At 41.5% G+C, this 14,921-nt stretch overlaps 1 protein-coding gene across 1 annotated transcript in view; it reads right to left on the reverse strand.

Moving 5' to 3' along the window:
- The window catches only part of LOC102840927 (contactin-associated protein-like 4-like), a 240,683-nt gene that overhangs the window by 11,644 nt on the left and 214,118 nt on the right, over nt 1-14,921 (reverse strand). The window contains exons 18-21 of the mRNA XM_006875240.1: nt 11,719-11,943; nt 8,681-8,814; nt 6,682-6,773; nt 151-356 (exon numbers count right to left, since the gene is read on the reverse strand). Of these exons, the coding sequence (XP_006875302.1) occupies nt 151-356; nt 6,682-6,773; nt 8,681-8,814; nt 11,719-11,943 (657 nt within the window). The remainder of the gene's footprint in view (nt 1-150; nt 357-6,681; nt 6,774-8,680; nt 8,815-11,718; nt 11,944-14,921) is intronic.

The raw sequence follows: 14,921 nt of genomic DNA on the forward strand, positions 1-14,921 counted from the left end.
AAAAAAAAAAAAAAAAAAAAGGGCGACGCTGAGAGACACCTGGACAGGAATAGCGGAGCCATCCTGTATAACAAGGGACCTATGAACTGGGAAGCGAGCTGACAGAGAGGGCCTCCACCCCTGGGCCAGCTCAAAGGCCTTAGTGCCCACCTGCTCTAGCGTGCGTGTGCTCCCGCGCGGTGTTGTCCTGGGCCCCGCAGCGCGACGCCACCACCGGACCCCGCACCGAAGTGCGCCCAGAGCGCCCAGGGCGCAGCGCAGCCTTCAGCGGAGCTGTGTGCTGGAACTGCAGTGCTGACAGGCAGCCTGCAAAACCCAGAGCGCCAGCTTGAGCTGTGTCCAGGTCCACGTGGCCGCTGGGCTCTGCTGGTGACAGAGAAGCCAGTTAAGAGGGCAAGGTCGGTGGGGGTGGGTCTTTGGAACTCAGAACACCCAGGAGGGTTGGGGAGCTTGGGCAGTGCTAGCCCAGAGTTCTGGGTGCCAGGGCAAGTTAGTCTTCGTCTTCCTCCTCTCTACCCGAAGGTCAGTTTAAGCTGTCAGTAAGAAAAGTGAACTGAACTGTGGATTTATAATCTCTCTTTAAAAATAACAAAATGTCCCTAAAAAGTCTAATAGGGAGTGCCTAGGCTTTGTAGGATAAGCACCAGGACTGCGAACCACAAGTTTGACAATTTGAGCTCACATCAGGAGAAAGATGTGGCTTTCTGCTCTAGCAAAGACTTAAAGCCTGGGAAATCCTATATAGGGTTGCTATAATGTCAGAACCTACTCATCAGCACGTAACAACAACAGCAACAAAAGGTAAAATAAAACAATAATACTCCTAGAAAAACTGGGAATAATGGATTAATATTTTTTTAAATTGCAATGATTGTTTCATAAAAACAAGCAACTGACCACCACAAACCATGTATGTCCTAATAGTACTAATATTGAAGTTGTTTTTAAGTCTTAACTTCTTTCAAATTTCACAGTGGGTTGTGAAAATAGACAACATGGAAACATTAAATAGTTTCTCAGTCTGTCTCCACTTAGAGTAGATCAAAGACCCCTGAGGATCTTGGACTAGCATTAATATTTTATATTCCCAGCTGGTAATCATTATCCATTTGGAGTCAGCTCTATGTAGTGTTGTCGTGAGAGTGAGAGAGAATGGACACCCCCACTGACAGCTAACAGATGGAAGGGTGCACAATCGTTTGTGCATGACACCTTCTGAAAAGTTCCGTTAACAGCCACTGCGCTCTCTCCTCCCTCTTCCTTATTTATTTCTAATTGATTAAGGCAATGCTTTTAGTATTTCCTGCTGAGGGTGTCTTTGGCCTGGCCCATCAATACTGGGTCAAAGACCGGTGCTAGGGATTATCAGTAGCTTGAGTTCATCCTGTACCCTGCAGATGAGAAGTTTGAAGCCTGGCTAATGCTTCTGTCTTTGTACTGTTCCTTTCTGATTGGCGTTTGCTCAGTGATGGTGCTAGACTGTCGAGATAGATCCCTCCATGCCATCCAGAACTCAGGAGCCCTTCAGCTCAGAGAATGTTCCATTTTGTATGTGCTCATATCTGGTCCCATCTCTCTTCCTGGCCAACCCCCACTGCTACCTTCCCTCCTGATCCTTGCCACAAGTGTTCTCGGGGTTTGATCTGTTTGGTCTCTGCTTTGAATGTCCTCTGGGATGCCCCTTCTAAACTCTTTGGTTTGAGCTCTAACAAGTTGTTTTCTTTTGAAACCACAGGTATCCTTCATCAAGTTTTACTTAAGGGTCTACCTTTCTCCCCCAACAGCTATGAGTATCAGGAGCTATCTGGTGTGGTAAATACAACCCTGTAACACATCTTTCTTAATTTTAAAACATTCAGTATTCCCATGTTCTGTTCAAACAACTGCTTCTTGGTCCATGTACAGACTCCTCATGAGCACAATTAAGTGTCCAGGAATACTCATATTTAGCAATGTTGTCCATAGGTTGTCATGATCCACACAATCAAAAACCTTTGTGTAGTCAATAAAGCACAGGTAAACATGTTTCTGATATTCTCTGCTTTAAACCAAGATCCACCGGACATCCGCAATGATATCCCTGTATCCATGGCCTCTTCTAAATCCAGCTTGAACCTCTGGAAGTTCTCTGTTAATGTATGCTTGTAGCTGTTTCTGTATTACTTTTAGTAAAACGTTACTCACATGGGATATCAAAAATATTGTCCAATGATTTCCACATTCCTTTGGGTCACCTCTCTTTGGAATGGGCACAAATATGTATCTCTTCCAATCAGTCGGCCAGATAGTTGTCTTCCAAATTTCTTGGCAGAGATGAGTGAGTGCCTCCTATATAGCCTGGCTTTCTGGAGATATTTCAATATTTATTCCATCAATTCCTGGTGCCTTGCTCTTTGCCAATTCCTTCAGTGCACCTTGGACTTCCTCCTTCAGTATCGCTGGCTCTTGATCATATGCTACCTCTTGAAACAGTTGAACATCAACCATTTTCTTTTGGTACAGTGACTCTGCGTATTCCTTCCATCTTCTTTTGATGCTTTCTGCATCATTCAATAATTTGCCCAGAGAATCCTTTAATAATGAAAGTTAAAACTTGAATTTTTTCTTCATTTCCCCCAGCTTGAACAATGTTGGGCGTGTTTTTCCTTTTCGATATTTTGACTCCAGGTCTTTGCACATTTTGTTGTAATATTTGGCTATATCTTCTTGAGCTGATCTTCAAAATTTTCTGTTCAGCTCTTGTACCTCCTCATTTCTTCCATTTGCTTTAGCATCTCTATGCTGGAGAGCAAATTTAAGTGTCTCTTCTGGCATCCATTTTGACTTTTTCTTTCTCTTGTCTTTTTAATGACTTTGCTTTCTTTATGTATGATGTTCTTGATGTCATCCCAAAACTCTTCTGTGTTTAATGTATCAAATCTGTTCTTCAGATGATCCCTAAATTCAGGTGGGATATATTCAAGGTCATATTTTGGCTCTCATGAACTTGTTTTCATTTTCTTCAGCTTCAGTTTGAAATTGCATATGAGCAATTGATGGTCTGTTCCACAATCTCTGGCCTTGTTTTGACTGATGATATGGAGCTTTTCCATCGTAGCTTTCCGCAGATGTATTCAACCTGTAGGCTGAACAAATAATCCAAGAAGATGTGTTATATGAAGAAAAATGTGGCATCAGGATTGGAGGAAGACTCATTAACAACCTGCAATATGCAGATGATACAAGCTTGTTTGCTTGAAGTGAAGATTTAAAATATTTACTAATTAAGATCAAAGAGCACTTCAGTATGCTCTTTGGTATGGACTGCATCTCAACGTAAAGAAAACAAAAATCCTCATCACTGGACCATTCATGGATGCAGCAATCAAGAAATCAAGCGACGTATTACATTAGGTAAATCTGCTGCACAAAACCTTTTAAAAGTATTGAAGAGCAAAGATGTCAGCTTGAAGACTAAGGTGTGCCTGACTCAAGCCATAGTATTTTCAATAACCTCATATGCGTGTGAAAGCTGGACAGTGAAAAAGGAAGACCATAGAAGAATTGATGTTTTTGAGGTAAGGTGTTGGAGGAGAATATTGAAAGTGCCATGGGCTGCTGAAAGAACCAACAGATCTGTGTTGGACAAAGTAAAGGCAGAGTGCTCCTGGGAGGCCAGGATGGCCAAACTTTGTCTCTCATACTTTGGACATATTGTCAGGAGGGACCAGTCACTGGAGAAGTACATCATATTTGGTAGGGTGGAGAGCCAGAGAAAAAGATGAAGAGCCCCAGAGAGATGGATTGGCCAAGTGGCAGCATCAATAGACTTAAGCGTGGCAACAATTGTGAGGTTGACCCAGGATTGGGCAGTGTTTCGTTCTGCTGTGCATAAGGTCGCTGTGGGTCAGTACCAACCCGATGGCACCTAGCAACAACAACAACCTGGTGTGGCACTGTGGGTTAATGCACTGAACTGCAAAGTCGGTTTGAACCACAAGGTTGGTGGTTTAAGCTCACCAGCTGCTCCTTGGAAACTCTATACAGGGTTGCTATGGGTTGGAACCAACTCAACAACACTTAGCAACAGAAAACCTGAATTTTCTCTTTCTTTCTGCTGTCCAGAGACCCTTGGGTATGAGGTTGTTTCCTTTGGGATGTCATAATGAATCACAATGTCCAATCTGCTCTGGGAAACAGCAGTTCCTTCCTGAGTGGGCTTCAGAGTCTTCAGTACGGAGGCATTTCACATACCATTTTCTGAGGACTGCAGAGTGGATTAAAGTGTTGTTAGGCTTATGGCAGGACAAATCTGCTATAAAACTATCAACATGCAGAAAGTCACTAGCCCTTGGTCATGATCCATGTCACTCAGGCATTCAGTGAATTAATTTTTATTTAAAATTACAAGGAGTATAATTGCCTCTGGCTATAATATTGACTGTTGAGCTTGAACCTCAACCCTATTATCAGAGTCTGCACAAGATACTAATGCATATCCAATTATTGAACAAAAATACAAATATATTCAATTCCATTCTAATGGTCTTCACTTTGAAAGAAAATGTGTATAACTATTAATGTATACAATTAATTATATCTTACATATTTATCCATTCACTAAGTTTTATATGATGCAGTCTTTTGTCTTAGTTTGTTATGCAATATATTGCACATTGCTTCGCTGTGTCTTCATCAGCAACTTTGAACATTAAATGCATCTGAAAAAATATCTTCTCATCAAGTTTTAAATGCTTCCTGTGTTAAAATGTATGTATGCATGTCAATCTTCCCCCATAGACTGTGGAGTTTTGTGGGTGATTTGTGGAAGATGTGTACATTCATGGTCTAATTACTTGCACACTCCATGGTGATGCGTGCTGTTGGTGAAAAGTGTCCACCCCTGGCGAGACAGTCTCCCTCCTGCCAGCCTGTATGAACCTTCTCACCGACACAGTCCTTCTGTGGGTGGAGGAATTGGGTGTCACTTTGTTCAGGTTAAGAATAACTGCCAGTCAGCACATAGTAGGGCTCTTGGAAGACAGATTGGAATGGAGTCTGTGCACTCAGATTCAGTCCATGACAGAGGCTGTGCCCACTCTGCCCCCACGGTGCCATTGCTGAAGGTCTATGGACTCCTGATGGCCATGGCTGGGAGACCTGGTGAGGAGAGAGGCTCAGGCAATCAGTAGCTGCTTGTGGGCTTTGGTCATTTGGGATTTCTAGTTATTTACAGCCTCCCATGCTGTGCCATAGTTTAAAAAATGAAGTAAAATATAGATTAATATTAGGGAAAAGATGAACATCCATAACATTCCAAAATTGTAAGGTTGAATCTTGCCTTTTCCTCTCAGTGGGCTGCGCTGCCCAAGAGCTAAATAAGGACATCCTCAGCCACATATAAGCTGAAGATGCCCAGACACGCCTCCACTCGGCCTTGCCCAGATGCCACTTGATGTCTGCAATTGATGTTGGCAGGCTCCCCCTGTGGCTGTCTTTCCTTCAGATGAGGACAGCCTCATGCTTTACTATGTCAGAGCAAACACGTGGAGTTATCTCTAATCCGTTGAACCCATTAGGAAACCCTGCTGTCTCCACCTTTAAGAGGAACCCAGGACCCATGCCTCCTACTCCCTGTTCTGCCAAATACTGGTCCAGTTCAGAGTTGTCCCTCATGTGGGTTTTGGTGAAAGCTCTGGACTGGACTCTCCTTGTCCATTCTCACCTACCTCTCATGCATCAGCCATGGAGCATTCTGCATGGAGCAAAAGTGAGTTCCCATAGTGTTTTCTCCAGGCCCTGGATGGTGCAGTGGTTAATGTGCCTGACTATAAACTGAAAAGGTTGCAGGTTCGAGTCCACTCAGAGGTATCCCAGTAGACAGGCCTGGTGAGCTGCTTATGGGAAACCAAGCAGTGAGAACCCTGGGGAGTGACTCGGACATACATGGGCCGCTGAGAGCTGGAAGTCACTAGATAGCAACATTAAAGAAAGATGATACTGGTGTCTAAGTTTGTGAGGCCCTCTGTGATGAGTCCTTTCCCCAAGCTTCCTTCCCTTCCTGTTCCACCCTTAGCCTTACTGGGCTCTCTCCTCTTCCTGGAGTCCACCTTCCATACATTCAGCTTGAAGGCAAGGGGACATCTTCCTTCCTTGAGTATCTGTCCACGTCTAACTTTCTTGTCTACTAAGGGAGCTGAGCATGGTAACTGGCAGATATAAATAAGATGGAAGCATTCAGGTTATGTTTTTACAAGAAAAGCTGCTCGATGCAGAACCAACCCCAGCGATGAACAACTGCAAAGCCAAGTAGGGTCTGCCCTATCAAAAGCATGGAAGACAACTACCACATGTGTTTAAATCGCCCTTTCAAACATCTTCCTGGATCAGCAGCTATTTAATCCACTAGCTATTAACCTCACATCAGCTTTGATCATGAGTCTTTCTTTGGACCGTAAGAAAATTACCACGGTCATTGTGCTTGATTGCCAAATGAGAGTGAGGAGCTTGGAATTATTCTTAGCAGAGTGCAGAGGCTCATCTGCAGGAAGTTATAGTCTCATGATTACATGTACACTCAGACAAAAGTGTACTTTCTGCCTTGATTGGCAATAATGGTGTGATTAAAATAAAACAAAGAACTTGTTTAATATATGAGTGGCCCACACTGAGTCCATGCCTGGGAGGGGAGTCCATGTTTACTTGCCTAAAATCCTACCCAACACCAGGGACTTGACAGCATGGAACTCCAGGCCCGAGGACAGGCTCACTTGTCTCCTTGCTTTCTGGTTCACCTGCCCCGGGAGAAGCAAACATCAACAGAATATCATTTGTCATAACATGCAGGAATCAAAGGAATCTCATACAGTAAAGTGATAAACACAAAACAGAAACAGGTTAGTGCTACACATGATAAAACAGTCTCGTGTTAAGGAATTCATGACTATAAATACTAGTTCATGAACTATTTCTATGCCATCTAAGATACCCTTCACTCCATACCTTAATCTTTTACTTTTCTGTATTTGCCTGCAGAGTTCTTATTACTTCCTGACATGATATAAATTATCTGTGATTGGTAGAACCCAGAAAGAGATGTAAGGGCTTTTGCAAGCCCAAAGCTTATACATATAAGGGGGTTGCAAAAAGTCCATGGAAAAATTCCATTATCTTTTAATTCCACTTTTCCAAAATTTAAAAATACTTATCTCAAAATAACATCTTGAAAGTGAAACCAAGGAATACTATCCTACATAGAGAGCTACAATGCCCATCGGTGTCTTCAGACACACTGCTGGTGCGTAACTCCACCTAGTCTGGATTGACTCACATTGGTTCTTTAGTCATGCAAGTTTTAACCATAATTATATTTTTCATAAACCATGTCTTTATATTGCTGTAACGTTTGTGCACTTGTAAATGGCACAAAACAGAATCCCACTGGATCATTATTTGAAAGATTCTGCCAGTAATACATGATAAAGTAGACATTTCCAGAGCTCACAAATCAAGACAAATGAGGAAAAATTTAAGTAGTCAAATATTTATAATATGAGGGTGAGTCAAAAATTATCTGTACTCTGGCTGTAGAATTTAATCAACTTTTAGAAAAGACAAACACCTCATTTGTTGACATAATCTCCTTGATTTTCAATAAACGTTGTCCATCTGTCAACAAGCTTTTGTATTCCCTCATTAAAACATGTTTTAGGCTGAGCTGCAAGCCAAGAATGCACCACTGTCTTCACTTTTTTAGCAGAGGTGAATCTTTATACTCAAAGGGCTGTTTTCAGAGGACCAAAGAGGTGAAAGTCCGATGGAGCAAGATCAGGAATATAGAGAGTATGCTTTAACATCTCAAAGTGATGTTTTTGCAGAGTGCCAACAGTGTGGGCAGAGGTGTGCTGATGTGCAATGTCATACAAGATCACAATGCCCTTGGATAGCAGTCCTCTGCATTTAATTCAAAGTTTAGGTTTTAGCTCTTCAGTGAGCATCTCACTGTAACAAGCACAAACTTTTTCCTGATAATGTTCCAATGCTGGCCCTTGAGAATCCCAGAAAATTGTAAGCATCAATTTTTCCAGCTGATAGTTGAGTTTTTCTTGGTCAGCAATTGAAGATGTTTCCATTCCATACTCTACTGTTTACTCTCAGGCTTGTAGTGATGAATCCATGTCTCAATTTTTTTTTAAAGAAAATTTTACCTTCCTTCAAGTATCAGTCCATATTTTCTTTGCAGATGTCCAAATGCTTCTCTTTATGCTCTTCTGGGATTTGTTTGGGTACCCATCTCACACAAACTTTTAAAAACCAACTCTGTTGTACATTATTTTAGAGGCAGAGCCATGGCTGATTTGCAAATGATTTGCCACATCATCCACTGTCACTCACTTGTTTGACAGAATCATTTCACGTGCACACTCAATGTTGTCATCAGCTGTGGATGTAGATGGGTGTTTTAATATAACTGGAGTGTGGATACTTTTTAACTCACCCTTGTATATTTGGCAGATTCCATTACTAAATAAACAAAAATAAAATACAGGACTCTAATTGACTTTTTATCTGTGGCACAAGAAAAGAAAAGACCACATTCGGAAGGAGCCTGTACTGCTGTACCTAACTATTCATCTCATGCTTTGGGTCTTCCCTCCTGGGAAACTACTTCTAGTCACTGTTTAGCTGGGCATGCTCTTACCTCTACAAAGACAACTCCTTCTTCTCTGTTGATCTTCACATGGTGAAGATTCCCATCAGCCATGTTTTTGAAATTAAAGTTAAAAACATCAGGATCTTGATGTATATCTAGCTTGTACCGAATCTGCAAACTCCCTAGAGAGGGGTGAGGGGTGGGGGTGGGGGTGGGGAGGAATTGACAGTTTTTAATAAAATGTTTTAAAAAAACAGTTTTGTAAACTGTCTTCATATACTACAGTAAAGTTTTTACTGACTTTTAATTGTTTCTAGGGACATTTTTCTGGGAGTGTGGTGGCTCTGTAGCATACACATGGACTATGAAACACAAGGTTGGTGGTTCAAGCCCACAAGCCACTCTTCAGGAAAAAGATGAGGCTTTCTGCTCCTACAAAGATTTACAAGCTTGGAAATCATACACAGGGTTGTTCTCGGTCAGAAGCGACTTACGGCACTTAACAAAAACAGGGACATTTTGTAGTTTGGGTGCATTCAGCAGAGTTCATTTGGATGTACTATTTGGATGATTCACCTTGATTGTCACCTTCCCTGGAATAAGTGTGCTTCTTTAGAACTGCTCTGGGTGTGGTGCTGTAGGATAAGCACAGGACTGCTAACCACAGGTTGGAGGTTCAAACCCACCGCTGCTCCTTGGAAACACTTTATAGAGTCACGATGAGTTGAAACTGACTGGACAACATCAACAGCTGCTCCCAGACCAACCTCCCAGGTGAATCAAGTCATCATAAGACCATAAAGAAACATGGTCTTCCTACATGTTTCTAAAAGAAAACTCCTAGATTGGGCTTGGGTTCAACTCTAAATTCTACTCCACCTTTGGAAAAAAGAGCATTACATTAAGAAATGCTGAAGCTATGTGCAGTATTGAAACTGTTTCTGTTTCAGTGGTCTGTCTTCTGTGAACACATTTCCAAATGCTGAAAGGTGAATCGGTATGGCGTGTGCAGTGGAAGTGAAGTTGCCAGCTGGCAGCACCTTTACTTTTCATCTCTAGGTAGAGGTGGAATAGTCTACTTCAGGTCCCAGAAGCTATTCATCTGGCCCATAGACACTCATAGCTCTAGAGCTGTGCTGTGTTAACACCTGCCCTTGTGGTGCCATAGCTTAGGCAGGCATTGTGCGGCTAACCTCAAGACTGGTGCTTCAAACTCACCAGCTGCTCTGAGGGAGAAAGATGAAGCTGTCTGCTCCCATCCTGGAAAACTCAGACTTGGGATGGAAAGAGGTTTGATTTGGTTTTGGGTTTCTTAGAAAGAGGAAAAGATGTTTTACATTTAATTATGGAGTCCCGGTATGGCGCTGTGGGTTAATGCTTCAGACTGCAAAGTCATTTGAACTGCAAGGTCAGTGATTTAAGCTCACCAGTTGCTCCTCAGAAACCCTATTCAGGGTTGCTATGGATTGGAACGAGTTGATGGCACTTAACAACAAATGAAGTCCTGGTGTGGTGCTGCAGGGTAAGCACTGTACTGCTTCAAACCACCAGCTCCTCCATGGAAACCATATACAGGGTTGCTAGGAGTCGGAGCTGATTCAGTGGCACTTAACAATAACAACAAGGCATTTTATAGTTTTAATAAAGACCTTACAGAGATAATAGCAGTTGTGTTTACATGAAATATGCAAATTAATCACAAAATTTACTGAAGAAAGAATATTAATATCATTATGGGTATGGCACCTCTTATGACAATATTTTTATAGTCTTGAAAAATAAAACCAATCTAATAAAATAACAATTGGAAAACATGCTACGTTTCCTTGTTTGTAGTTTGAGGGGAAATTTTCATATTATTGCAGTTCTAATGGAAGACCTGGTGTCACAGAGACTAAAGCACAGAGATGGTAACTGTAAGGTCAGTTGTTCCAACTCGCCAGCTACTCCAAGGGAGCAATTTTGGGCAGTTTCTTTATGTAACGAGGAAAGCCTATGGGACAGTTCTACTTTGTTCTCTAGGGTCGTTATGACTTGGAAAAACTTGATGACATTGGGTTTGTTTGTTGTTTTAATGAGATAGTTGACTTTTTTAGCACTACAATTTCTGCTTTCTCACTGACAGTGAATAAGACTTAATATACTTACTGATGAAGATCAAAGACCACAGCATTCAGTATGGTTTGCACCTCAATGTAAAGAAAACAAAAATCCCCACCAATGGGTCGATAGCTATAATCATGACACACGGAGAAAAGACTGAAGTTGTCAAAGACTTCATTTTGGTCAGATCCACTATCAACAGTTGTGGAAGCAGCAATCACGAAATCAAACGATGTGTTGCATTCGGCAGATCTGCTGCACATGATCTCTTTAAAGTGTTCAAGAGTAAAGATGTCAGTTTGAGAACTAAGGTACGCCTGATCTTATGTCATGGTATTTTCAACTGCTTCATATGTATTTGAAAATGGGACAATGAATAAGGAAGACTATAGAAGAACTGATGCCTTTTTTGAGTTATAGTAGTGGAGAACAATTTAAAAGCATAATATACTGTCAGAACAACAAACAAATCTTTGTTGGAAGAAGTACAGCCAGAATGCTCCTTAAAAGCTTGGATGGTGAGACTTTGTCTCTCATGCTTAGAGCATATTATTAGGAGGGACCAGTTCTTGGGGAAAGACATCACACTTGGTAAAGTGGAGGATCAGTGAAAAAGAGGAAGACCCCCCCCCCAACCAGATTGATTGGCACAGTGGCGACAGCATTGGCCTCGAGCAGAATAAAGATTGTAAAGATGGTGTGGGGCTAGGCAGTGTTTTGTTCTGTTCACTGAGCCGGAACCAAGTTGAGGGTCTCTAACAACAACAAGGAACTCTGGTAGCATAGTGGCTACGAGTTGGGCTGCTAACCTCAAGGTCAGCCGTTCGAAACCACCAGCTGTTCTGCTTGGGAAAGATGAGGCTTTCTGCTCCCATAAAGGTTTATAGCCTTGGAAACCGTGTGCAGGGTCTCTATGAGTTGGCATCGACTCCACAGCACATAACCACCACCAGCAGCAACATCAGCACTAGAATGATACGTACCATTTTTGGCAAGGATGACTGACAAGTATTCCTTGTAGAAGGAGTCCACATACAGCAGTAAGCTCGGAGTTTGTACTGTTCGGAAGCTGAACGTGATCATCTCTCTCACTAAGGTCATATCCCCATAGAACGAAGCAGCGTAGGGACTGGAGTTGGCACTCAGGGAGTAATACTCTTGGAAATTGTAAGTCACTGAGGAGCCAGGTCCAAAATCGGCAGAAATCTCTGAAATAGCATGCATATTTTTTAAGTTATAAAAATTAAAGTTCTCATTTTAAGCACACTTTAAAAATTATTTTTAACTTATTTTAATTTTCAGAAAAAATAGCAAGTGAAATAATTAATGTTGCTAGGTGTCATTCATTGGTTTCAACTCATAGCTACCCTACGCACAAACACAATGAAACACTGGCCTCTGTGCTCCATTGGGTTTCAGGCAGAAAGAAGCCAGGCACCATGGCCATGTCTTACTTTACTTTCTATCTCCTTCCTTAAATTTCCCTTAATATCATCCTTTGCAGGTGGCCAGCAGTAATCTCCCCAGAAGTATTGGGGAAAGAGCTATGGGGATCCTTGTCTTCAGACACCATCACAGATGTGTTCACCCTCTTAGCCCCTCCTGGTGGGATGACAACTTCATGTGGTTTTGAACTTTGAGCAAAGAACAGGTCTCATTCCAGCAGGATGAGCCATCTTCTCAACACAGTTCATGAACATTCTTCAGATGCGGGGATGCGTGTGTGTGTGTGTGTGTGTGTGTGTGTGTCTGAAGGCAGGATGGTGGGAGACATGGTCCCTTCTCCACTGGACAGGACATCTACACATATCCAGCCACAACCAAACCTACTCCTAAAGCACCCCTGTTCTCATCATCCACAACACAATATGGACTTCTAGTACAGTGTTTGTCTACAGAAAGACATTCTGCTTACATTTAGGAGACATACACAGGGAACCATGAAAACACTGACATTTTTACTCATACAGAAGAGTCAAAAGATATTTTTAATGAACTTTCATGCAGCATAATTAGATACTATTAACACATTCTTTTAAAGTTGAAAACTCGGTGAGTTTGACAGATGTATGTAGTTGTTGTTAGGGGCCATCAAGTTGGTACTGACTTATGAAAACTATGCACAACTGAAAGAAATACTGCCTGATCTTGGGCCAACCTCATAATTGTTGCCACGCTTGAGCCCATTGATGCTGCCACTTGGCCAATCCATCTTGTTGGGGGGGTCTTCCTCTTTTTCTCTGACCCTCCACCTTACCACACATGATATCCTTCTCCAGTGACTGGACCCTTCTGACAATATGTCTGAAGTATGAGAGACGAAGTTTGGCCATCCTGACCTCTGTTGGTTCTTTTGGCAGCCCATGGCACTTTCAATATTCTCCTCTAATGCCATAACTCAAAAGCATCAATTCTTCTATGGTCTTCCTTATTCAGATGTATACACCCATCTGAATAACTACCACATTCAACATTCAGAACATTGTCAGAATTTTCCATGATCTTTTGTGCTTATTTGCTGTCAATTCTTCCCTTCATCACCATTATTCTAACCTGGTTGATATTTTCCAGAATTTCATACAAATGGAATCACACCCTATTATTATTATTTTTTAATCATACTTCTTTCACTCTGCATAAAGGTTAGTGTTGCACTATACGGATGCACCACAATTTGTTTATCTAGTCCATAACGAATAGAATATAAATTGCTTCCTGTTGGGGGAACTTATTTCGTCTGTCTTGGGCATTTGTGTACAAGTCTTTGGGGAGACCTACATGTACATTTATGTGGGGTTATTACCTGAGAGTAGGAAAAGTGGATCCCTTATGACCTGTATCATATGGCAAGCATATAAGTACGTCTATAAGAGAAACTGCCGAAAAGATTTCCAAAGTGAAAACGACAGCATTTTACATTCACCTCAGTGGGGCATAAGAGACCAATACTTGATATTTTTGTACAGTCACTTTAATGTGAGTAATTCCACTTGGTGTGCAGTGGCATCTAATTATGAGTTTAATTTTCATTTTCCTCATGATTGATGATTCATGTGCTTCTTTGCCATTTAATTCTCTTCTCTGATGAAGTGTCTATTCACATTTTTGCCCATTTTATTCTTTGATTGTTAGTCTTCATCTTCTTATTGCTGGGGTATAAAATGTATTAGGTACTTTAGATTTAAGTTCTTGGAAGATATATGTTGCACAAGTGTTTTCTGGACAGTTATTTCTTAGCAGTGTCTTTTGAAGAGTAAAATACCTTCATTTCCATAAAATTCATTAATCAATTTTTAATGATTTATGTTTGGTGGGTCCTGTCTAAGAAATCTGCTTGCTTCAAGGTGAAAAATATTTTCTCCTAGAATTTTCATTAGCTTTTACATTTCAGCCTAATATCCATTCCAAGGTGATTTTGTACATGGTATGGGCTAAAGGAGCCTGGTGGTGCTATAAAATGATAAGCACTGACTGCTAACAGCAAGGTTGACAGTTTAAACTCACTAGCTGTTCCATGGGGGAAAGATGAGGCTTTCTATTCAGGTAAAGCCTCAGAAACATTATGCAGGGTCACTAGGAGTCAGAATTGACTTCATGGAAGTGGGTTTGAGTTTTTTTGGGAGGGTCAGAGAAAAAGAGGAAGACCCCCAGCAAGATGGACTGGCCAAGTGTCAGCATCAATGGGCTCAAGCGTGGCCACAGTAGTGACGTTGGGCCAGGATCGGGCAGCGTTTCTTTCTGCTGTGCATAAGGTCACTATGGGTCAGTACCGACTTGATGGCACCTTACAACAACAACAACAATTGGAAAGTTATGTTTGTTTTCCATTTGGATACCCAGTTGTTCAAGAACCATTTGCTTGAAGGAATTCCTTTCCTCTTGTCTAATAGTCTTAACAACTTGGTGAAAAATCAGTTGACTAGTTGTATGGGTTCATTAATGTGTTCTCGCTCTCTTTTTTTTTTTCATTACCAACTTACTTGTTTTTAAAAGTTGCTTTACAAATACAATGCCAAATGGATTCCCATACAAACTTTATAATTAGCTTGTAAATTTGATTCATTTCTCCCCTAATCAAATCTTATTTTTGGGAGAACTGACCCCGTAGATCAATTTGAGGAGGACTGACTATGTAGTAACAGCGCTGAGTTTTCCATTTCATCAATGTGTTCTGCTCCTCCATTTA

Source organism: Chrysochloris asiatica, unplaced genomic scaffold (assembly GCF_000296735.1).
Source record: "Chrysochloris asiatica unplaced genomic scaffold, ChrAsi1.0 scaffold00314, whole genome shotgun sequence".
NCBI lineage: Eukaryota > Metazoa > Chordata > Mammalia > Afrosoricida > Chrysochloridae > Chrysochloris > Chrysochloris asiatica.